General features: G+C 40.5%; 1 protein-coding gene across 4 annotated transcripts in view; it reads right to left on the reverse strand.

Annotated features, from left to right (window-relative positions):
* The window catches only part of PPARGC1A (PPARG coactivator 1 alpha), a 641,970-nt gene that overhangs the window by 107,411 nt on the left and 508,008 nt on the right, over positions 1-26,551 (reverse strand). The window contains exon 1 of one of the 4 annotated variants that reach the window (XM_032333991.1): positions 1,960-2,045. The exons of the other annotated variants lie outside the window; for them this stretch is intronic. Coding sequence (XP_032189882.1) covers positions 1,960-2,004 — 45 coding nt within the window. The 5' untranslated portion in view covers positions 2,005-2,045. Of the gene's footprint in view, positions 1-1,959; positions 2,046-26,551 lie in introns of those variants that run through there. 4 annotated transcript variants of the gene reach the window in all.

Below are 26,551 nucleotides of genomic sequence, written 5' to 3' on the forward strand. Positions count from 1 at the left end.
TGTATTGGGGAAAATGAAAGATATTATTAAAATTAAATTTACTTCTTTCTTAATGTGGCTAGTAGAAAATTCAAAATTACATATATAAGGTACAGAATCTTCCCGTTTGACAGTCCCTGGTCTCAAGTTTTGCACCTTCCCTCAAGTGAGTGATATCGTACGCACAAATAAAATTCATGAATTACAGCATCAGGGAATTTCAGAATGAATCTGGGGGAGGAGAGCAGGGCCACCACAGTGCACAACTCTAGGGGGCACTCCTCACATCACAGGCTGGGAAGAGTGATCACTAGAGCTTTACAGGCTTCTGCTTGCACTGCTCTGCATTACGTACTATATAATCCCTCCTCCCTACATAATCAGGAATCCCTTCTAGAACATCCCTGAGGCAACCCTATACATCTCTTCAACACTTTCCACAATTTTCCAAAACATATACATAATAATGAGATGCAAATTTATAAAGTGAGGTCTACCCAGTACTCTGGACTGAGGGAGGGTAGAAAATAGAGCTGATCATATTATAAAATTTAATAGAATGCAGAAGTCCAGGGCAACAGATCGTATGCAAAGTCTGAGATATATACTGGGATGCAATGTTCTCAAGAAGACAGTTTTCTTCCTGGAGTCCAGAGGCATTTTTCAGAGGGTAACATCCACTTTAATTACAAAATGCACCCGCCTCTCTCTTCCAAGGGAGGAAAGCCTGTTGGTGCATCTGTAATGTAGCTTTAGTTTTTGATGCCAAAAATGATTCAGTAAACACAGTTATGTTATGGTATACTATTTCTTATTCAGTACTCAAATTAATCTCAAGGCAGTGCTGGCATTAATTCAATTTGACGCCTGTACTTAGGATTTCACATAGGTGCCTTCATCCAATTCTTCTTCGCAACTAATAAAATCTTAATTCATGGTAATATATTTATTTCTAGTTCAGTTCATGTTAAGGAGTGCAGTACTTTACAGAAAACTAATTAATATCAATCATATATTATAACACTTTTAATGGTTCAGAGGAAAATCCTACACTGGGGGAAAGATTAGATGAACCAAGGGGTCTTAGCCCATCCTATTTACTCTATTTTTAGGATTTGAGAAAAGATACCAAGCATCATTTCAAATATTAATTTAATTGAAGGCGCAAGTCATGGGAAAGCTGGGAATTAAGCACCCTGGTTCTGATCCCTAATAGGACATTGATTTGATGTGGCCCAGGAATGTAATTTATACTCTCAGAGATTCTGTTTTCCACCTATTTTGTGTAACAGCCATATAATTCCAAGTTGGTAAAGATATTCAAATTGAGATGCATGGCACTATTAAAATAATGAATAACTTCACTAATAGCAAGCCTTCTGCAATTGTTGGTAACAATTCTATTTTTATGTAATGTTTGAGTAATGTTGATAGCATCATATTTTCTGGGATTGGACATATAGTCAGCGGGATAGTTCAAGCGTGAGTCCTCACTATGACATAAACGGTGCCCCCTGGAGTTGTGCGGTGCAGTGGCCCTTGCATTTCCTTAGGGAACACCATTTAAAGGGTCTCATCTCCCCCCAGCACAAAGAGCTGGAACAGCAATTGTACTAGTTTTTGAAAAAAAAAAAAAATAATAATGCGATAGGTTCCTTGAAATGCACGGTCATTAATATCCAGTCTTTCCATATTAGGCATTAGGCATTTCATTCACTCTTCAATTTCTCCATATTGACATGCCACCAGCAAAAAAAAAAAAAAAGAAAGAAAGAAAGAAAAAGAAAAAGCACATACTGTTCTGTTTTCTTTCTTCTTTTTTTTTTTTTTGGCCTCTTTAGCAATCTACACATAAACCCTCTAAACCTGATACACACATTTTTTCCTGATCATTAGAAATAAAACAAAAGCCCAAACACAGCAGCATATTGACTTCAAGGTGCAGAGATAATGCTCACTTGGTACTCACTTAATACTCACGTTCAAATCTGAATCCATAGTTGATAACCCCGATACGCATGTCATTCATTTTACTGCAGTGTAAATACTTGCATCGCAAGCTGAGGGAACACTCCCGACAGGGGCTTGCACGAGCGACTTTTTAATTCACAAGGACATGGTGACGTGGGAGGGCACCTCGGAGTCACTGCTCAATGAACTCCACAATAGGGCACAAATCTGAAACCCAATCTGAGCCAGATATGGACGTAAGAGCAAATATATACAGTATCATGTGCTTTCCAACAGCCCTGTGTCTCGAGGGAGCTCTCTGACATCAGCAGTTGAGACAGGTGGTTCCCTTTCCAACTGTGGAAAATAAAACCCCATTGCAGAGGCACTAAGTAAATATAGCTGTACTGTAATTTTTCTTTGGTGCACTCTCCCTGTGATTCTGCCCTGTGATGAGACTTTATCCAATGAACCCATTCAGGACATTCTTCTACACTAATAACGGACCTCGCATTCGCAATCACGCTGCAGCTGGCATTGAAGACACTGTTTGCTGTCCCAGTTGTCACAACTAAGGTTTCCCTCCTCTCGTGGCTTCCGAATAGATTGTCAAGTGACTGCCCAACCCTCTGCTGGGATATGTCACCCTTTGTCCCCTGTTACTAATACAACCCAACGAAATGACAGACAAGACTCAGATCATCTTAAAATCACATGCACAGAGCAGGTCAATACCAACCAGATCCAGTTTGAGTCTGAGAACTAAAATCAGCTGAGATGTACTAAGCCCTTTGTGGCCACAACTATTTGCTTTTGCATTTAAGAATTACTAGCAGAAGGGCACCCTGTAACGTGTGTATAAAATTACTTAATTCAACTTCTATTTCCCTTTCTGAACGTAGATACTTTTACACTCTGACAGCCGCTGGCTCTTAAAGCATTCTCCTTTTTGTTGTATCTCCTTAGAAACACAAATCTTGTTCCCTGGCAGCAGTGGCTCTCGGCTCTCTGGGCCGCACCGCATGCCCAAACTGGTTCTCCTCACAGCTTTAATTCACAGTAAGTGGCATGAAAGGAGGTCAGCCCTTCTCAAAAAACACTCAGAGTTCTTTTCGACTTCAGAATCTATTTTGAAAAGCCACACTCCCTGCCACGTAGAGAGCGGCTTCCCATTTTGAAATTCTGGCTTATAATTTCTGGACGACGTAGGGCATGGTCTGCAAAGGGGCAAACACGGGGTGAAGATCACAGTTTCATCCCGGGATCACAAAGCTCTGCAAGAGCTCAGGAATTTCTGGGAGACGAGCAAGTCAGTAACTGCCATCCCCTCTTCACCCCCAAATTACCCTCTCGCTTGAAAACTACTTACGGCACACATACATGCTATAGCTTTCCTTTCCCGAGGTGTTCGTTGAATGCTTAACTCAATAATGCCATCTTAATCCCGAAAGTTTCCATGGTAACCTGCCACTGTAATAAACAAGTCTGAAGCATGAGAAATGAGGCAAGGTACTCCTGCTTTCCCCATCCTCCTCCAACTTTCGAACAACAGGGTCTTCTCTAATCCTTTAAACACCATAGTTCAGAGCTACTTGTGCCAGCAATAAAGCATGACAGCAATAAAAAAATGATATCCTCATTTGGTGAATATCTACTGTGTACCAACCACTGTGCGGAGTAGTTTTGTACAATATCTCCTTTCCTTTTTGCACTACCAGTAGGAGCTAGTACCCCAATAATGACGATTCAAGGGATGGGCTCGCTGAAGCCCCAAGAGATTAAATAACTTTTCAAAAGACAGAAGCTGGTCTAGGGGAGACATGGGACCTGAAGGTCCTCTTGTCTGACTTCCAAAATTTTCATTTGCTTCCAATCATCAGGTCACTTTGACATCTAGAAGTCTCCCCACATGTCAGAAGGGAACCATTGCTTCACATTCTAATGGAAAGTAAAACACCACACACATCTAGTAGAAACAACCAGGGAAATTCAGAAAAGGCATGACTCAAACAGGAGCACAGCCAACACATGGCACACTGCTCTGGTCAAAAGAAGCCAAACTACAAGTATCTTTGAATGTGATCTAGCGTATCATTTAAAATAATGCACCTTTCTTTGTAGACCAACCTCTAAAGTTAACTTGGGATGTCTGATTCAGATCATGCAAGAGCACTTTCAGAGAAGAAGAAGCCCTTATATAATGCCACCTCTCTCCCTAAATGAAATTGAGATTTCTTTTGAAGATGGCAATTACAAATAAAGGCCAGATTAAGACATATCTTAAGACCACATAATAAACCATATGACGGAGATGTTTCCCATGCTACAGATGTGTTTCCAAGCAAGTCTATATGATAAAGTGTTTATCTCATTCTAGACCAGAACTCAACAAACAGATTATAACCTTGACCCTTAACACCAATAACTGAATCAACTTCCAATATAAGTTTTATAGCATTGGATTGGAAGTGTGGTCAAATATGAAAAGATCAGATGAGTTAGAGCCATTCAAAACTCACTGTAGTACAAGATATTGGAAAGTGGGGCTAAAATATGTAGTTTAACAATCTCCTCTGATTTGGAAATATAAATAAACTCCACTGAATGTACTTCCAAAAAAATGTAGGCTTTGAGAATCTTTTGGCCTTGGTCTTGAGACAACTGTAAGTAAGGTCTGAAGTACCCAGTCCATCTGGCGGACTGAAGGGCCATCATTCAATAGGACAGGTTCCAAAGTAAACGGCCCAGAATGCAAAGCCAGAATACACTGCCTCCTCTGAGACCCTCGCACTTTCTGAAACCTAGAAGAACAAAGACAAACAGGGATGGCCTATGACCATTTGAGGAGGTAGCCATGCAATTATTAATTCTGACCTTCCCATAGCCATCAACACCACCACACCTAAAAAAATCAAAACCACACTGATTATTATTGAATAGGACTGGAAATTTCATGCCTTTGGTTTTTTATTGTTTATTTATCGATTTATTTATTTATTTTTTGGACGTTTGGTCTAGAGGTAATACTACTGAAAAAAGAAACTCACTTTCCAAAAGAGCAGTAAGCCAAATTCACACTTAGGATCCTTTTCTAGGTATGTAAATTATGTGGTTTGTTCCAAGCTCCATAATTCAGATTCAGAACTCAGATGGACACAGAATAAAGACATTGGCTGTGGAGGCTATGCACTCAGCTGAGCGTAACAGGAGCATGAACATACTCGGAGTATACTCTACCTCAGTAAATATACTCCACGTCAATACCACCAGCTGAACCACTTAATATCTATGAGACTTTGTTTTTCCACTTAGAAAATGGGGGCTAATACCCTCCTTACTGGCTTATCATGGGGCTTCAACAGGAAGAGCTAAAGGATGTGGGTGAGGGGCCTTGGAAAACGCCTCATCTGCAGTGGGTACTACACAAATGTCCATGTCCTGCATTGCTCATGTTTCTCAGCTCCAATTATTTCTCTGTCCTCCCAGCCTCTCCTATCTTCCTAGAATTTTTTAAAATAAAATATATGTTATATGACTTCTGTACTTTTTATTCCATGGAACGGACACTGCGATTCATGCGACAAATGTAGGTGGGAAACAGGGCTTGTCCTTCCCTCTCAACAAGTGCCTTGCCCACGTATAGAGGGGAGAAGAAACAACAGCTCTGGTTAGGGCATCAAATGAGCCTCAGGGGAATCTGTAAGAAGGCATTTTTAAAGATCAAAGATTCGTGTGAAAGAAAAATCTCGAACACTTTGCAAAGGGAAAAAAATTGATATTTGGATTTATTGCCAATGCTTAATCACTGCAAGTTTGGGCAAATGTTGAGTAAAGATGCCGTGTAGATTGCCACCAAGTGGAACTTTCTTTAAAAGAACCAGTGACAGACAATGTCTCCATTTTCCAATGCAAGCATCTCTTTAGGGATTTAAAGGCAAAACTATTAAGGCAAAACTATTTTCATATATAAATATGAAAAATCAAAAGTTTGAAAACTCAAAAATATGTGAGATTCAGTAATTTCCCACATAGGAAAACAAATAACTGAGGAAAACTTTAAAGCTACATTATTCATACGCACTGAAGGTTTCTTTGAATGTCTGCATCATAAAATACTCTAGAAATGCCTACAGCTTTAAAAAATTAAAATATATTAAATGGGTGACATAGAAAAAAATATATATTCTCAAAATCCAGATATTCTTTTTCTAAATATTATCCATAACCAACAGCACTGTAAAGAAAATACCATGTTGCTTAGAAAATTATCCACAAAGAATTTATCTCTCTAATTCATATCTACTGTTGTTATTTATAGTCTCAGACAGTAACTTTAGACTTGTCAAAAGGTGTGGAATGTACTTCCTTCTCCTGTGCATGGATTCTGCTTAGCCAATACTAACCACACACGGTCTCACTATCTTGTAAAGGTACATAAGGCTGGTCCTAAAAATTAAAATTAAAAATCTTGGCTAAAAGATTACCAAAGAACATGAGATATGAGGACAAGCAGCCAGCTGCTAAGAGCCAGTAAATCAATAAGAATCTACTATGGTGTAAAAGATGGGTCAGTAGCAAGCCAGGTACTAAACCTACATTAAGACTTTATATCTTCCTGCCCTGAAAGTGTTTATAGTCTAAGGGTGAGTAGAGGCCAGATTCATCACCAACATGTCCACATGTGAACAGAACCAAAACAAGTGTGTTGAGGGAGAAAAGATGGGGTACATAGAGGTTTGAAAAAACATCTAATTAACCTTATAAATAGCCTAGAATGAGAATGCCAGTCAGGACCTCTGAAAACGTTGTGAGGTCCCTGCCCCATATGTAATTCAATATAAAAACTAGACCTGTTACTCAGTTTTGTATGTATAGAGAAGCCCAAGAGAGTGCTGATCTTTATTGTAACGAGGACTTTGGTGTTTAAAGTTTCCAATATAAGAACCTTTCAAAGGAAAAAATTTGGTGCTCCTGCATAGGTGCTCTGCTTTTCTGGGGGCTACTTAGTAGTTCAGTGTAATATTGGGCAGTCCTATGTGGGTGCCAACATATGAATAAAGGAAAACAGAAAGGTGGCTTGCTAGGACTTTCCGCGGCCATTCATGGGACCTCCAATAAAAGTTCTGAGGTCCAGAACAAAGTATTACAAGAAGCATACTTAGCAGGAAAAGAGCATGTGGGTTTTTCTAGCTTTGGGGTGACTGCCGGGCCCCCAGAAGAGGCAGGAGGAGGAAGGAAAATGAAGGAGAGAGAGACTTCTCTTTGGAATAAGATCAACCTGGGGGAGAATCAGTTCTGACACTTCCTGATTTGTTGAAATGGTCTAAGGTGCTTAATCTCCCTGGTCTCTATAAAATGGAGATGATACTACTATCCTCATGGAGAATGTAAGAATCAGATACCTTGCTTGGCACCTCATAGATATTTGGTAAATGTTAGTTTTATTGAATACTAAGGGACTAGAAAATAAAAAGTCCTGGTTCCAAATGATGAATTATACAAGGTCCAGTGTTAGTTGCTAAGGGAAATATAAAGAAATATGAAATGTAGTAAGAGTCAGGACTGTGCCCTCAACTAGGTGGTGGAATATAGCTGCTTAGGTGATGTTACTGAAGATGGGTCTTTAGCTCACAAAATCCCAGGAAGTCACTAGAAGATGACATATACAAAATCAAAAATTGTTTAAAATGGAAGTAGGTGATTTTTTTAAAAAAGTATAATCCAAAGTATGATGCCAACCATGAACCTACTATTATTTTTTGAAAGATATACTTATTTATTTTACAGAGAGAGTGGAAGAGAGAGAGCAGGGGGAGGGGCAGAGAGAGAGGAAGAGAGAGAATCCCAAGCAGACTCTGCATGGAACCCAATGTGGGGCCGAATCCCACCACTGCGCCACCCAGGAGCCCTCCACTACTATTCTAAGTGCTTTATATATACTATCCCATGAAATAGGTACTATTGATATCTGCTTCGTTCTTGTTTTTAGCTGGAGAAATAGACACAAAGAGAGTTAAGTGACATGCCCGAGGCTATACCAATAATAAGTGGTCAGCTGTGCACTCAAACCCAGCAGCCTGATTTCAGGGCACATGCCCTTAACCCCTCCACCAAACTGTCTCCTACTACCATCTCATGTAGTTTTGAATCTTTACCAACTAAAGCTGAGTGAAGCACTACAACAATGCAGTTGAATTGGATTGAACCCCTGGTCACAAAGAGCCCACAGTTGACTAGATTAAATGGAATCTACGAGTCTGAAGCAGCAGAGGAACCTGCAGAACACAGCGAGTAAAACACAGAGAACAGAGAACCCCAGGCTGCTGCAAGAGCAGGGAAAGGAGAAGCAGGTATTAGGGGAAAAGAGCCCTTCTGCCATCTTCCTTTCTTTGAAGTCATTTTGTGTATGCCTCGCAGAGTGTGGGGGGCCTTCCGTGGGAAAAAAAAAAAAAAAAAATTGCCTTTTGTCATCTTTGAATTTTCAAGAAAATGGTATTTTCCACTGCTCTTACTTAAAAGTATGATAAAATACAATACATCCTCTCCAGGGGTTTACACGGAGACATGGATGGACTCATAATTCTGGTTTGAGTTCACACGATTTGTGGCAATGACCTGAAATCTCGAGTATGGAGCCATGATACATAATAAGAATCCTAATCCAATCAAACCAAATTCTGAGAGTTACCTGATGATCTTCTTCATGGGCTATCAGTCTGCCAGTATCTGCCACTAACTGGAGATAAACTGAGATTAATGATCATGAACTTAACAAAGAAACATATGTTAAATTATAATTAGTCACTTTCCAACTGGATAAAACATTGAGAGAACCTACCAAGGACTGGAGAAATGATGATAGATGAATATCAATTATTTCGTCAAGAGATATATACTAGAATGCATTTTGGTAGCCTCTAAAAAGCACCTATTTTGGGGACATGAAATCCTAGAGGCTGTTCAGGAACTTCATGGTCCTAAATGTAACTAATTACAAACTGACTAATCACAAAATGGAAGATTAAACTACACATAGGTCATTAGGATTAAGTTTGAAAAGATACCCAGTGGGAGAAACTAGTATTTTGAAGTAGGATAAATGTCTTAGGGTATTATTAAAAAGCCAGAGAGAATTCCAGGTGAAGATATGGTGCTTTCAAAAGCGTGTTCTTGGTTTACCAGGCCAGGCTGAGAGACAGCAAGGTACAGAGCAGAGCCTCGTATCCCTGACTCTGACACTGACTTTGGCTCAAAGCCACATGGAAACGTATGAAGCCTCTCTGTACATTATTTTTCTTATGTATAAAACTGGTTCACTGTGCCCTTTTCTTAGGTTTCAGGACTCTATAAAGATCACAAAAGATAATACATTTGATTGCTTATGTGTCAACTTGGCTAGGCTATGGTGTCCCATTTGTTCATTCAAATACTAATTTAGGTGCCGCTGTAAAGGTCTGTTTTATAAATGTAATTAACATCTACAATCAACTGACTTTGAGTAAAGCGGATGACCCCCATAATGTGGGTGGGCCTCATTTAATCAGTTAAAGCTCATAAACAAAAAATAGACATTGCCCTAAGAAGAAAGATTCAACCTTAAGAATCTCTTGATTCTTGTCTTAGAATCAGATTTCTTAAGATATAAGAATCAGATAACTTAGAAATCTTGCCTGAGTTTCCAGCCAGCTAGCCTACCCTATAGATTTACAGAGTTCAGTCTTGCTAGCCCTCAACATTATGTGGGTCAATTCCTTAAAGTTCTGTCTCTTCTTCTCTCTCTTTCCACACCCCCCACAACCGCATAATAAATAAGCATACAAAACATAGGTCTTTCATTTTAGTAGTAGACCAACTGGCAAAATGTCTAAAACCCCAGGATTGTAATTTTTAATGTGATCTCAAAAATAAATTTGGGACCCTCAAAAGAGAAAAAATGCAGGTAAAATGAAGCTTAAAGATGTTTAGAACATAATCTCCATGAAGAAAAGAAAATTGACTTGTTCAGAATTTCATTCATCAGTCTGAAAAGGTGACAAATGTCTTAAAAGACATGTGTTGAAAGTGAATGAATGGTGGGATTCCACAGCTGTGAAAAGAAAGGTAGAAGGCTGTTTCTTGTTCCTGGGTATCAGCTCATTATCTCAACAGTCTTACTTCTGAGCTGATACAGCTTCATAGAGAAAGCAAGTATTTACTCATCCGTCTCTATATTCATCCATTCACAGAATTTACACTACCTCTTTCTACAGACAGTGCCAGGCTTCAGACTATAGAGACAAAGAAAACAAAAGTCTTCCCACAGCCTAGTAAGTGAGGAGATGAATAAACAAGGGTAATGATGTTAGTAGAATATGCTGAAGTAAAGCAATGCAGAAGGTGCTGGAGAACCTCAGAGCATAGAGAATATGCTGAAGTAAAGCAACGCAGAAGGTGCAGGGGAAACTCAGTGCATAGAGACCTAACCTCTTCTGGAAGGGATTCATTCATTCACCCATGCATGCATTCGTTTCCAAAATGAATCTTTTTGGATGTAAACTCTACATCAAGCACAATGCTACATCCTGGGCCTGCTCAGATAGTGTCATCAATAATATTAAAAATGGCTATATTTTATTGAGTGCTTACTATGTTTCAGGCTTTGGTCTAAGCCATTTGCATTTATCTACTGTTTCTCTTCATACAACAAGGGAATAGGGTATATATTTTCCATATCCTTTTCTGTAAGACAATTGTACAGGCACAAATTTACATATTTACTTTTCAAGGACTTACTGATCACCTATACCTAAAAGGCACACTGTTAGACACAAATTTGATCAACACATTATCTCTGCCCTTAAATCTGCCAAAAGAGACAGACATACCCACAAACAACCACAACTTCACACTGTATGACTCCCACAGTCTTGCAAAGGCTCTGTCATAGCATAAGTGTGCCATCTCCAAAACTTCCCGAGAACTTGAGAATATGATTTTGAACACAACCATCAGAAATGTGTTGAAAGCGTCCTCTCCTTTTACAAGGAAAATAACCAAAAAGAAATACCACTAATAAGCATGAAAGATAGATCTTCAAAAATATATTTGAAAGCAAAACTCTTTTTCATGATTAAGGACTGGACAACTATAGGTCCACCTGGTCTGAGCCTAGCTAGTCCAGATACCCAGGATGTCAAGCAACACCATTGTTTTCAATTACCTTGCAGACACTAACACTAGCATAACACATTGTTCTCAAGACCCCAGTGCTTGAAGTACCTGGGTGGTTCATTCAGTTTAGCATCTGAGTGTTGATTTCTGCTCAGGTCATGATCTCAGGGTTGGGAGCTTGAGCCCCAAGTCCAGCTCTGTGCTGGGTATGGTGGCACCTGCTTGGGATTCTCTCTGCCCCTCCCCACACATCCTACCCACAACCCCCCAACCACATGCTTGCTTGCCCACTCTCCTTCTAAAAACAACAACAACAACAACAACAACAAAAACAAAACAAAACAAAAAAAAACACCAGTGCTTAAAACTGTTAGCACAGCAACAGAAGACACTGATATAAATATCATACATTATTGATAAATAGCATGAATCTGTCATCAATTAACAGCAACTATAGATTGCAACAATTCTAAGTGGAACCTTATAAATAACTGTGCTTTTAATTACTGGAGAGAACTACCACATCCATCAACATTCACAACTCCTGCTAAGTATCAATGTGGGCCTAGCAAGCTCCACAGTCACTGAAATTATTTACAGCAATGAAAGAGTAAAGATTTTTGTATATTAGAGAAAAGAAAAAGAGGCCCATTCTATTCAGGAAGCACAAATCTAGACTTTTTTGGAAGTGAAAATTAGGAGAAGAGGAAAAGTGTGTATATGCATGTGCATGGGGGAGAAAACAATATAGGACAGAAGAAAGTCCCCATTCAAATCACAGATGAGATTATTCAACAGTCAACTCAATAGTCAATATTCAACAGTCAAAAAAAAAGAAGAGATTCCTCTGCTTAAAGGAAAATGGACTGTTTACTCTCTTTTGTACTTCTCATGGATTCCATTCATTTTTTTAATGTTTAAAATGTGTATCCTACCTATTTTCAAAAATGGGATTCTAGATTACATACAGAGTTAAACACATGAAACAAGACAATAGAAATTAAAAAAAAAAAAAAACAGATCAAATCAGGTTAAAAAGAGCAAGAAAGTAATAGACTTGGAATAGACTTGGAATGAATTACTTTTTTTTTTTTTTTTTTTACTGTAACTCACTCCTGAATTTAGCTCTGAGTTTCCTGGCTGTTCTAACGAAAATCAAAATGTGTTGGGTTAAATAAATATTCATTATTTAACAAAAGGAGACAGGTCTTCCCAGGCTTCTCTATATCCATTATAATCCCACCTCCATTCCCGGTGCTCATCCATTAGTACCCGTGTTTCATCTGTATTTTCCTCCATAGCATCAATTTTCTAAATCCTTTATCTTTTGCTTATTTTCTATCCACTTCCGCTAGAACCTAAGTCTCATAAACAGACCTATAAATACAGAGAACAAATGGATGGCTAAAGGGGGGCCGGGGGAGGGGTGGGCAAAATGGGCTAAGGGACATGGGAGATACAGGAATGAATGCCATGGGAATGAAAGGCACAGCATAGGGAATACAGTCAATGGTATTGTAATAGGGCTGTATGGCGTCCGAGTGTGGCTGTACTTGTGGTGAGCAAGGTATAAGGTACAGACCTGTGGAGCTATACTATAACTAATGTGACATTGTGTGTCAAATGTATCTCAATTAAAAAAGAAGACAAAGAAGAAAGAATGTAATGCTCATGCGGACAGGATTCTTTGTTCTGTTGTTGTTCACTATTGTACCTGTGCTTGGCACAGAGTTCACCTTATTAAAGATTCATTTAAGAAATGAATGCATGAATAAATGAATTAATCTCTTCCAGAAAAGGTTAGCTGTCCATTCTCTGAGCTATATAAATATAACAATCAAGAGTGATTTTACTTTCAGTAGTGAATTCCAGTAGAACCTTATCATGAAGTTCCCTATACATATTATACTAGGCTATGAGGCTATGCTGGAGTGGGCCATTAATGGCCTAACAATCCATAAGAAGCACAAGATAAAAGGCACATGCAAGTATGTAGTGACAGGGGACAAAATCTGGGGCCAGAAGAGCTAAATTCAGCTAACCAGACAACCTCCCCTGACTCTGTCCTTCTGTCAAACAGCATGGAATAACTGTGAGGCACACAGATCCTGGAGTTGGGCAAGCTGGTTTCAAATCCTGCCTCTGTACCCTCATAAGCTGTGTGACCTTTCACAATTTACCCAGCCTCTCTGGGTCTCAGTTTCTTCATCTGTAAAATGCAGATAATGATAGAACTTATCTTAAAGGATCACGGTGAGAATTAAAGGAGTTTGGCTATGACAAGCAATCAGAACATTGTCTGGCACATAGTAATGTTAAGTACTGAGTTAATTTGAATGTGTGCCCCTCCATTGTAAAACAAGTAACAACTCCCCTTGTAGTAGTCGGTAAGGACCAAGTGATCTTAATGATCTTAATATATGTTTTTAGTGGATGACTTTTTTTTTTTCCATGAAAGTAGTGTATGTTCACCATAAGTTTTTCAGAAAATGCAGAAAGATGGAAAATAAAAAGTAAAAATCCCCTATATCTCAGCAAATAGTGACAACCACGACTAGACTTTTCTTGTATAAATTTCCAGGTTTCTTGCCCTGCCAGATCCATACATGCATATGTATGTGTTTGTGAAAATATAATTTTTAAACAGAGCTAGACTCATATAATATACTGCTCCGAAACCTGCTTTTAAAAAACTTATCATGGGTGTTATCTGATAACAGCAAATAAAGATCTACATCTTTCTATATAATAGAGCTGCCTACTATTCCACTGTATGCAAGTGCCTTGATTTATCTAGCCAATACTCCATTCACAGACAGTTAGGTTGTTTCCAATTTGTGAAAGTGCTTTGTAAACTACAGAGTAATATACAAATGTTAGCTATCATCACCATTATTTTTTAAAATAAATATCTAGACATCTCATTACACTCCTGAAAGGTCTTCCTTCACTATTTCTTTAACTCCCTAGGAATGATGTTTCGATCTAATTGTATTCACACCATCACTCAAAAAGCATGACATTTAGGGATGCCACATCTGAACAGGAGAAACCTGAACTATTAAGTCAGAACTGGGGGAAGATATTGGGGAATATTCCCAGGAGCCTGGTTCTCAGCACGAGGACTGTGTACCTCTTCTTGGCACAGACCACGAGCTCCCTCTCCTTGGCTCATGGACCAATAGCACTCACCCGTGCTTTCAGAACCCACCCATGGCCTCAGAATCTTTTTTTGACAATGAACTCCCAAGGAACCATTATGAAACAGTCAGAAGAGGCAGGAAAGAAGAAATGTGTTTGCTATCCTCTTATCCTCAGCCCCATGTTTAGGATATAAAGCCTAAAAAAGAAAAAAACAAATGAGATTGTCACACCGAGTACTTACTGAGTAGCTACCATGTGAGAAACACACATGGTACTTGGAAGTTGTGTAGTTAAATTCATTCCCATAATGGCTCTTCCTAAATTCAGAGTTCCTCAAGTTTACCAGCAAAGTCCTATCCTTCTTCGTCACCTCTTTCTCAGAGAAAATGTCATGTAAGAGTAGATGCTTAACAAATGTTCACATGTGGGTAACTGGTTTAAAAAATATCTGAAGTTCTTGATCTCATATGAATTTTACAATCCCATTGGATAATAACTGAAATTAAAATAAAAGTGCCAATATATTCTCTGAATATGCCATACTATTTCTGGCAGGACATGGTTGGGTAGGACATCCAAATGCCTGAAAACAAGTAATTCTGAATTGCTACTCGTTTTTTTTTTTCACAATAAATTTTTTCTCTATTAATTAATGTTGTGACTTAGAGAAAATGGGCATGGCAGGAAACAGAGGGCCCTGCTGATACTAATTTTACAGAAGAAGGTGGTTTGTACATTGAGATATATTATAGATATACTTCTTCCTGGCTCAGGTCCCAGCATGAGTTGGATGGATTCAGCTTAGAAAACTCTGGCCTTTGACCTCTTTGAGGCTACAATTAACTTCTTGGTGAGTTTCATTCATTCAACAAATATTTACTGCGTGCCCAAAATCTACCAGGCACTGCAGCAAGGACTGACTTAGAGAGGTCTGACATGACAAAAAATAATAATAATAATAATAATTTAAATTGAAATAGATTAGACATTAGCATTTCAGGTCTCCCAATAGGGGATTATGATGACAAATATTACTCATGACCATCAAAGGCCCAGGCTTCTATATTTTTAATCTCCTAATATTAAAAGAGTAGCTCATCACTCGAACCGGAAATATCTTTTTTCACATAGGAGGGTTAGGAAACAGATTTCATTGTCTTCTGCCTGTTCCAATGACTTCAAAATAGCTACCAGGATTTCACTGTTTAAAAAAATACTCAACCATGTCTGGGTTCTGGGAAAAGTTCTGCAGCCAGGGAGTGAAGTCTGCCATGAAGTGGGGAAGGGGCAAGTGGCCTGTGTGTCAAGGATTCGCCATTCCTATTCTGTATATTTCATACGTACCCTGCTGCTCTGTTTTGCCCTGTTTTTTTCTGAATAACTCTGTTAGTTATCTGAGGCCCCAGCTGTGTCATAAACCATGACCCAACACAGACAATAATAAGCATTGCCCCCATCCGCACTGGGCCATCTTGCACTTGATTGTATGTCCAGCTTCCCCTTTCTCCAGTTTCTTCATTTGGGCATGTCTTGCTTTGAAAAGCAAAATCAAAAAGCTCCTTGAGGGCAGCAACCCTTGATTCTCATCCCTTTAGCCTCTATGGCACCAAGCACACTGCTGCCTCTATCACAAATACTCAACAAATAACTTTAAAGAATCAGTCTCAGAGCCCTGAAAACCTGACTTCATACACTCATTCTTCACTTACCTTCATGCATGTCTGTGGATTAATTTATGTCCCTCTTTTGGGCCTCAGTTTCCCCATCTTTTTTAGAGAGTTAGCAACAGAAAATCTCGAAGGTCCCAAACCAACCTAGTGTTTGATGAGTCTACGTAGCTTAGAAGGGCCTGTGCTTCAGGGAGGACTTTTGCAGTTTGAAATCTCTCTTTTCATCTAGTAAAAACAAGAGTTTTTCTTCTTCAAAAAAAAAAAAAAAAAGTGAATTGTGAATCCTCTCGAGAGGCCGGCAGCTCAGTTTTCACTCCTTCTCTCTTCTAAGTTCCCAATAAATGAATGGTGATTGTCTCCTCTTGCTTCAGCCCTTAAAAAAGTCCACCCTCTTACTAATAGAAAATAGGATTTGAGTGATGGCCCTTACACTAATTGGTCAGGAGCCCTAGATAAAATATTGTTATTGACAGAATGTTCTCCCTTTTCAGTTGCTGATAAAGTAGCTTTGCAGAGTGCATAGAGAATACAGGGAAGACAAAGAAAAAGTACCTGAAACGTGGGTCAGATTGGAAGAATCAAGGCAGCACGGCAAGGTTCGTGCTAATAAGAGACCCTGCTAAGAGGATATCACAGAAGCCAACATATTCAGCAAGACAATGAGAACTGGAAAGCAAGAATCACTAGTGGGGGGTGAGAGGTTAAGAAAAGAGCGAAGATCCAAAAGTCTGACTTGCTCTGTGTGACCCTTGAGTTCCACATAAGATCAAATGTAAATGAAATCATTTGAGAGACTATAATTTTTAACTCAGCCAGAAGAGTGATATGCATAAAGAAATCCCATCACAATCTGTGAAAAACCATCTATTGATTTTAAAAGATAAAACATAAAATGTTCAAAGGAGCGTCATAAATATAATGGCCTGGGTTAACATCAAGTGCAGAGAAGCTTCTGTCAGAGGGGCCGTATTCTGCTGCGGCAGGTGATGAACTCACTCAGTGATCTACCAGCTCTTTTACCTAGAAAGGAGCCTCTGGCTACTATGACTTGATCTATCTAAAGTTTAAAAAAAAAAAAAAAAAAAAAAAAAGGAGCCAAGGGCAGCGTCTCCATTAATTGTCATAGTGGTAGTTTGTTTAGACGGGATTGTCATCAAGCTTTCAATTTGCCATCCCTTAGCACCAAACTACTGGAGGGCAGGAAATACTGCCTGGCCCGCAGCTTGGCAATGCATTGAGGGAAATGGGATCCATGAGGGAGGCAAGCAATGCCTCCTTACCCAGCTAATCTCTATCCCTCGTAAATATCATAACCCTTTAGTTTAAGTATCTCCGGATAAACCAAAGCTTCATCTGCCCTAAAACCCTAAATTTATCCAGGAAAAATGCTGAAATTATCCCTCTTGTCTTTTTGTCTTCCCGCATCAACATTCCTCCCCCCAACTGTCCAATCCCAACCCTCGCTGACCTCAGCAAAGGGAAATTGGGTCAAATTTTGCTGAATGTCTTTTATGTGTTCTCCCTGATTCTACGGTGTCATCACTCAGCTCCTAGAATCTCTATCCCTGCTTGTCCTGCTACTGAAATGACCAGAGCCAGGCCAGATTCAGGTTCCTGTTCAGAAAAAAACAAAGAGGTTCCTCCCTTTCTTCAAACCAGTTCCAGTGGCGAGGAGGCTGTCCCAGCCAGAGCTGGAACTCAGTCTCAGCTGAGGATAGACCAGCCACACCACACAGCCGGGGCTTGCCCACCAAGTAAACAGCAAGGAGCCAGGAGGGCACAGCCCAGAGGACTGGAGGTTCTTCCATAAAAAAGGCAATTGAGTTCTCCTCATCACCCACCCACCCCCTTCCTACCACCCGTCTGAAAGGGAAAGAGTGGGATACACCACTTTGAGCACCGGGCAAAGGGACAATTCCTCTCTCTCCCACTGTCACATTCTTCTGAGGAATGGGGCTGACTTTGATTCTTCAGATTACATTCACAATTAAACTCTTCAAGACTTTGTACTCTGGGAAAAGAGTAAACAACCCAACTCTTGTCCTCAGATAACCAACACTGTGTGTGTGTGTGTGTGTGTGTGTGTGTGTGTGTGTGTGTGTGTGTGTGTATGTGAGAGAGAGAGAGAAAGAGAGAGAGAGAGAGTGTGTGTGTGTGTGTGTGTGTGTGTGCGCGCGCGTTGGGGTGGTACAGAGAACTGAATTGAATGAGGAGGGATTCTTTAACTTCTGAGAAAGTCGCCACAAAGAGAAGCACACGTGAGTGAAACACCTTGTAATTTAAAACTATGTTTCCCCTGGCTTCTCTAGGACTCAGCCTGAGCCAGGCCAGGTGTGGGATTTGATTTGGCTGCCCTTACATTAACAAATACACTGTACAACAAACACGGCAGACTCTGGGGTGACAGGCAGCTTCTTGTGGAAAGCCCCCGGGCATGCTGAACACCATTTTGTTTGACATTTCACTGGCGACCACAGAACTGTCTGAAAGCACCAGATTCCATGAGTGCAGGCAGGTGGCTGGGGAGAGGTTAACCAGATACGCACACTTCGTGTGAGGCTCTTCTGGAATTTTTGGTAAAAGTCACACAGAGCCTATGGAATGCAAGTGAAATTTTACCCATGAAAATTTTGTGGATTCTTTGGGAGGAAAGGTTATTTGAACTCCACTTTCAAAGGGAAGTTCAACCTGAAAGGAAAAATAATAATAGGTCTGTGGCTGTAAGAAAAATATGGCATTCCCTGAAAGAGAAGGCCTCTGCTAGCCCCCAAATTATAACGTAGTGCTAGTAATGTTAGAGAACACTTTCTCCATGTTTGAGCCTTCCTCATTACCCATCAACAGGAAGTAATAGCATCCATTCATTCATTCCATTAGTATCGAATCTCCACAATGTGGACAAAATATTCCTACTGTGCTAGAAGGTGGACAGAGCAAGGAAGGATACCCAGATAACCAGAGCTGGATTTTGCCCTTAGGGAATTTGCAGTCTGATAGGGGAGATGATTCACAAACACCAAAGACCCTTCGTTGCAAGGGAAAAATGTTAGGCATGTTCAGAAATGGGCCTTAAAGTACTTGGTGTCTGGCACTCAAAAAGAAATTGATTCCAGCCAAAGCAATGTATATTGCTTAGCTCTGGTATCCAACAGAAGATGGGGAGTCCTCAACATCCCATCACATCCAGAAAGGAGCATCTCTAAGACAACTTCACTTTCTTGCCAAGATATGCGTGTACACATCCATGTGTGGGCTGAATTTCTATAGGCATCGAGGGTTTTTCTCACTTTCTCTCCTCCAGAAACAGCAGGGGAGAAGACGTGTTCACACAATAGGTAAGCTTCATTTTTTTTTTTTTTTAACTCTGTCATGTTTTAAGAGGATTAGCTTTATTAGTTCAGTTGGTTCACTTTTCTTTGTTTTGTCTTGAATGTTGAAAACAAACCAAGAGTAAAAGCAGTTTATTTCCGTAGTTCATGGTAAGACATGAACTCTCGGGGTCTGAGGTGGAGGCTTCTGCCAGCAGTGTAGCTCTCTGTGTGTTTGCTTGGTTTACTCCTGATAGAGACAATGGAATGCTTCAATGAAAAACACCCAACTCATTTTCCATCTATGAATGAACAGAAGGCATCCCATGGCTAAAGAGGGATAAATATTCAGCCCTACCGGAGGCCCGCTGGCTCGCCCCTTCTGCACCATTATTGTACCCACTCCAGCTTCCACATGTAATTTACTCAAGTTTGTGCTGTTTCATGGCAGGGTGATTTATCACTGACACCTCTTTGCCACTTCAACTGGGGGCCACTGCAAGGGGGCAAGGTTCAAGGAAGTTGGCCCAAACTGAAGCAGACATTTTATCAGCTAACTATTGCGTTTTCTAGTTCTTGACTTCTCCCTGGGAGCTTTTGGTTTTCATTTTGTAGGCTGCTGTTAACCCCTCTGGTGCTGTACAACACCAGGTTATTTCTTCTGAAAGTAATAGAGCCTCCAGCACAGTGGGAGTTTTTTTGTCGGAAGGATACCAATGTTCCTTGCCTCTAAGAACTGAGTGTCTCACCGTGGTTTTGAGTGTGAGAGAAGTGTTTCTGGGGACACCGGGTAGATGGGCAGACTAAAGTATAGAATTAAGCCGAGAGCCTTAAATTGTATACAGGGCAACAGAACACCGGACTCACCCACCTAGAAACAATTCTATTCTAGTGTCAGTTCCTGTCATAACTCCTTCACTTGCTCACTCCTTCATTGATGTATTCACTTGTCCATTCATTCAACAAACGAGCACTTAATAAGAGAAAGATTCTATGTAATGGTAGGATGCTGGTGACCAACAAAATGTGAGTAAGATAGGGCTGCTCCTCATAAGGAATTCACAGTCCAGAAGGGAAAATGCATGCCAAACAATACTTTTGGTGGAAAGAAAGAAAGAGAGGAAAGAAGGAAGGAAGGAAGGGAGAGAGGGAGAAAAAAAGAGAGAGAGAGAGGAAGAAAGAAAGAAAGAAAGAAAGATTGATTATAAAAATGACAAGCAGACAAGAAGTGCATCGAAGAACTGTCAGAATAAAGAGGAAGGGATCTGCATCTATTTAGAAAGAGATTCCCAAAATACTCCGCTTGTACAGAAGCAGAATTTTATCTTGCCCTTCCGAGAAGAGGAAGAGGCATTATACACCCCCCTTTCCCCTGAAATACACTATATCCAGAAAAGTTCACTCTTGAAATAATTTGCCTACTTCATTTTTCTTAACTCTACTCCCACGCTCAACACCTTCTTCATGCTCTTGTTGAAACCACGTGGTTTTCTTGGACAAGTCCACAACCCATTCCCTGGCTGGCCTACACACTCATCCTTTACTAAAGAAGGATGTTGTTTCTGAGTCTGGGAAGCACAAGTCATTCACTTCTATGCTGGCTCAGTCCTGGCCTCTCCTGGGCACAGGCAGAAATGATACCAAACTATGTTTAATCACTTACAGTGGTTTTATGATGCAGATAAACAGTCCCAGGAGATTCCATTGTGACCACCACCTTTATTTTATAATACTGCAAAACACGTTGCACACCACATGAGCCAGTCTTAAACTTCTTAGCCCCTCTCTGTGTAGACAGATGAATGTTTTGCCCTAACTCTCCTCTGAGATTCCCTACTCTACTCTCAAGGACTATTAAGTGCTGTTTGGAGAAAGGGTTGCCCAGTTAATGCCAATAGTAGATGTTCAAAGTTCTAAAGATAAAAAGTAAAAGACGATTTTTTTATTCCATTTCTTTTCTTAGGACTCCAGTCGTAGGGCCCTGGGACAGTTGAGCTTTCACAGACACATACTTCCTGACAGGCCCAGACCCAGGAGGAGCAGCTTATTTGTGTGATTTTGCATTACGTTCCTCTCTCATCCATATCATGAGAAGGTACAACGCATGCAGCCATCTGTCATAGCCCTTTGGTTACACAAATTCCTGCTCCCTCCTGTTCCTTCCTCATTCATACAGCAAGCAGGAGGATGGTTTTCTCCCCTTTTCTCTCTGGTATATAAGTATGATGGGTTCGGGGCGCCTGGGTGGCTCAGTGGGTTAAAGCCTCTGCCTTCGTCTCAGGTCATGATCCTAGGGTCCTGGGATGGAGCCCTGCATTGGGCTCTCCGCTCAGCAGGGAGCCTGCTTCTGCCTCTCTCTCTCTCTCTCTCTCTCTGCCTACCTCTCTGCCTACTTATGATCTCTCTCTCTCTGTCAAATAAAGAAATTTTAAAAATCTTTAAAAGAAAAAAAGAGGTATGATGGGTTCATGGTCATAAGATCAGAACACAACATATCAATTTCCAGCAAGGCATATTTTTTCTTGAAAAGTATGAACTACATGAACAATTAAATTGTTGAAAAGACAAACCTGCAAGTGTCCTCAGAAGAGATGCGTAAGCACAATTTTCTCCTAAAATGCAAACCTGGACAACTAAACGGGACCTGGAGCACATTCTGTTTTTAATTAACTTTTCTAAAAATCTTCTCAATACAAGCTATCTTTCACTGACCCATTGTCAACTAGAGGAAACCATTATTTTGGTCATTGAAAGAGTCATTTTTTTTAACAATGAACTGTCATTATCAATCAGTCTAAGGTTCTCTGCATACCCCTGCACTAAATACCAAAATGGATAGGAGAATAAATCTATAAGTGAATAAATTTTCTGTGCATCAATCCCCGCAGGCCATGTGTTTATAAGTCAACAGCTTAAAATGAAAACATCTGATGAAGGTAATACACCTGTTAAAGGAGCATAAAACTCCAAACCCAATGGTAAAATATAAAGATTATAAAGCCTCTTTAAGGAGCTATCAAAGCAAACTATTAAATGAATACATCTGCTCCGTGCTAGAGTTTAGTTTATAAGTGCCACTCAAAATAAAAGAGATTTAGGACAAACATTTCATAAAAGGATGCGAGAAGCCGTGAAGGGAACATATTTTGAGGATGATGAGAGGAAATGGAATAGATTCAGTTAAAAAGAATTGACCTAAACTCAGTCCAAGACTCAAATGAAAAATTTTATGAAGTCATTGTCATTGGAAGAGGTGAGGCAGGAGGGGACATGGGAGGGTCATTTTTTTTTATGAATCCCTTTAGGTTTTAGTCTATAGGCAAAAAAGAAGAAAAGATCAGTTTCATGCTTGACAGCTACCTGGAATGAAAAATAATACTTAACGAAAACACTAAAACAAAACAAAACCAAAACAAGGAAACAAAACGAAATGCACAAACAAACAAACAAACAAAAACAATAAATCTCCAGTCAAGGCGGTCAAGACAGTCCCAATAAAGTTTCAAACCTAAAATGTTACCGCAGAATGTGATGAGAGAAGTACATCTCTCATGTATGTCTACCGATCCTCCTAAATTTTATCTTGGTCCTATTGCATTTTCTGGCTTCCCTGCCTCTCTAAATGCTATCTCTCAGGGTTTCCTCCTTCCAGCGTCTTTGCTCTCTGGGTTCCACTCTCAGCTCACACTGCTTGTGCTTCTCACGTTTTCTTCACTGATGCACCGCCTCTCAAGGGGTTCACTACGCTCGCTGCAGTGATGATTCCCGTCTCCATGTCCCCGACCCCGATGCCCCCTCAGTCTCTGCATCAGCTGGCTGCTGACCACCAATGGCCTGCAGGTCTAGGGAAAGTCAAAGTTCACAAAAGGGACCTGACCCTTCCCATCCAATCCAGACGCCCCTCTCTCTCTCTGCTTTTTGCATCATTGGGAAAGTAGCAACGAGTTTCAGTCAGCCAAAAATAGGGAGCTCACTTCTCATTCCTCATAATGCTTAAATCTGTCTTTTCTTTTCCATTCTGCTCTCAGTAGCCTGCGTCAGGTCCTCATCAACCTCACCCCAGCGGTCTCTCCAGAATGCAAGTCTGGCCACATTCTACTCGTGTGTGTGTCATTCCAGTGCCTCCACACTGACCTCGCACGAGGTCTTCAATATGGTGGGGAGTCTTCCCTGGCACCCCTAGCCTGACTTCTTATCATCCTCTGCTTCCAGCTTTCAGAAAAGTGCTTTGTCTCATGCTTTTGCTCAAGCTCTCCCTGAAATCTCCTGGGCCTCCTTTCTTTATCTGACACCTCTTCATCCTTTAAGAATCGGCTAAAATGTCAGCTCTTCCAGGAGGTCTGGCTGATCCCTTGAGGATAAGTTAAGTCCTTCTGCTCAAGACTCCCCAAGTACCTGGCCTACTCCTCTACTACTACACCCAGCACATTCTAATCACTGGTTTATACACCTGTTCTCCCATAAACAATGAGCTAATCAATGCTGGGGGTCTCTGTTATTCACCTCTGTATCCACCATACACACAAGAAGAAGTGATTATTGAATATTCATTCCTTCTCACCAAAACACTTAGACACATACATCCTACACATAGATATCTTAAGGAGACTATCATTTATTTTATCCTGCCCATAAAATAACTACTTCACATACATTCACTTCATGCCATCACAAAACATTTTATGGTTTCTTCCTTGGTTTCACTCTGTATTGCAGTTAGGAAAGAGAGCAATTAGAGCTGTTTTACCTTTCCTTAAAATTAATCAAATTTGAGCATGAGTTTTGCAAGATCTCTAATAACAACAATACTAAATAATAATCCTTGCTGAGCACTTACCAGGTTGAAACACTATTGTAGGTGCTTTAGATGTCTGAATTAATTTATCCTTGCAGTAGCCCTAGGCAGACTGGTGTCTAGGTATTACTATTCTTCCTATCTACACAAAGAGAATCTAAAGCATTTGGAATAATTCATCGAAAGTCACATGAATCAGAAGGGATGGAATCTTGATGCAACCCAGGGTCTTCAATGGTGTAATATGCTGTTGTCCATCAAAATTCAGCTCACCGTGACTGACTTCCACATCATGGGGCAGAATCGTGGGACAACTCAAAAGCATTTGTCATCATAACAGCCAATAAGGAAATGGCAACAACCAACCAGAATGCATCTTGGAGGCCCTCACCTTAGCAATGAATCCCTTGGCTCATGGATCATGAGGCAGGAAAGGGATTCTAAGAGCAGAACCCATGGTGCCAGGAGTGTGATCGTTCAGAGGGCTCCAGCAGTATTTCACCCACGAGCATTTCAGTATTTTGACAACTGACACTACCATAATATCAGCAAAATATCAACTTTCGTCTGATCCCTCGGAATCGAGGGATCAGGAAAAAGGGTCTGGCCTATCCTCAGGTTGAGGTTTCCCCTTCCCAAGGGTTCTCATCCTTGGAAAGCTGCCATTGAGTAGAATCCTTAGAGGGAAAACTCGCAATTTTTTGTGGAAGAATGGAAGCAGCAAAATTATTCTGGGCTTCTAGGCTCTTTTTCTCCTATATCTCCAAGCTCTAGAAATGTATCCAGCACAGAACAGGCCCTTAATAAGTATTGTTCAATCAGTGAATCAAGGGATCACCAAAGCTGGATGAAATGTTAGGCTAGCTGAGGAAGTACACAGAGCACCAATCAATAAAGGGTGCGAAAGCACAGTGATAAGAGAAAATGAGACAGAGTGTGCTCTATGCAGAGGAAGGAAAACTGATAAGTTGCTTGCCATGGGAGAATGAAACCGCCAAGGATGTGTTCACATCATAATAAATGTTCCTTCAGCCTCTAGCTAAGGATGTAAGCCCAGACTGCCACAGGCCTTTGGAATGCTGGAGTGGCGTATGCGAGTTTGGAGGCAGAGCTGAATTGCTTGGGCAATAAGGGTCGTGCTGATGCTGCTTCCAGCACTTGTCCCACTCACCCTATCATTTTTTCAGGAAGCAGTCCTGGTCTCTCGGCAGTAACAAAGCAGGAAAAGGGACAAAAGCAATAGCAAACACTTTAGTGAGAGGAGGAAGTGTGGCATTCATCATGGGGGCGGGGGATCAGGACGGGGGAGGTTGAATGTGGCCTCACCCTCAGTGGGAAGAGGTTGAAGTCACCCATGGAAGTCCACATTTCAAGTCTGTGTTCCAAGTGTTCTGCCTTTGGCTACTGAGCATGCAAAAAATAATAATAAGTAAAATAATACCTGTCACCTTCCACTGAGCACTCATGCCCCAGGCTAAGCCTTTCTAAGCCTCTTCTCATTAAATCTTGTTAACAACCCTATGAGGAAGGTACTATTATTATTCTATGTTACAGCTGGATGTTAACAGGGCATGAACTCACCAAGAAAATCCTCAAAACTTGGCTGCTATCCAAATCTTCTATAGGTTTGCAGACCCCACTGTGTGTCCTCCAGGGTCCTCCACTGAACATAATTCTATTTTAGCCCCCAGGACACCTTTAAATGATATCATGTGAATTCTGATCTAAACAATCTGTTTTCTTTTCTTTTAGGTCCCCAAACAGGGTTTGAAATGCCATTTTCATTCAAACATAAAGATAATTTGAGCTGTTTCACATGGCTTCAAGCAGGACAACACCCCTCCCCACCATGTGAGAGGCTCTGAATTTGGTTTTTGGGGCAACAGGCCTTGTGCAGCTGCCTAGCACTATGCCGTTCTGCATACACCCAGGGCAGCATGTAAATAATAAATAAGACCATTTCTTATGTTTGCCTTGAACCATCCAAGATGCCAATCATCTTGTGGCAAGTAACACCTTCTTGCTGTTGACATTTAGGTACAACGTTGAAGGACTATTTCTCTAGCTAGGACTTCAGCGCAGTTCTCTAATATCTTAAAGATCAATGTAAGAACAACAACAACAAAGGCATAGATTTTATCAGTACAAGGTGTAAGAAAAAAAAGGTTTTGAAATATGAACAACCATCATCATTGACTTTTTTTTTTTTTTAAGCCCAAAGAGCATATTACTACTCGAGCTCTGGGGACAAAAATACATAATTGCTGAGAGGCCACCCAAATGGGAACCAGTAAGACCCATTGAGGTCCAGTGGACTTTTTTGTTTCCTATCCCTTCCCCCTCCCTCCCCAAGACTCCCAGGGGAATCCACTTGTGTAGGAAAGAGATCCTGGAAAGAATGGGTTAACAGAAGTAGCCCAGTACCCCCAGTGATGCCTTAAATAATTGTCACATGGCCCCTATAATCTGTCCCATGCTGTCAGCACTGGGTTAGTCATAATAATATCAGATAAGCGCTGTTCAAAGTGACACACTAACCAACATGAGAGCCACAT

The sequence above is a fragment of the Mustela erminea genome, chromosome 2 (genome assembly GCF_009829155.1).
Source record: "Mustela erminea isolate mMusErm1 chromosome 2, mMusErm1.Pri, whole genome shotgun sequence".
In the NCBI taxonomy this organism is placed as follows: Eukaryota; Metazoa; Chordata; class Mammalia; order Carnivora; family Mustelidae; genus Mustela; species Mustela erminea.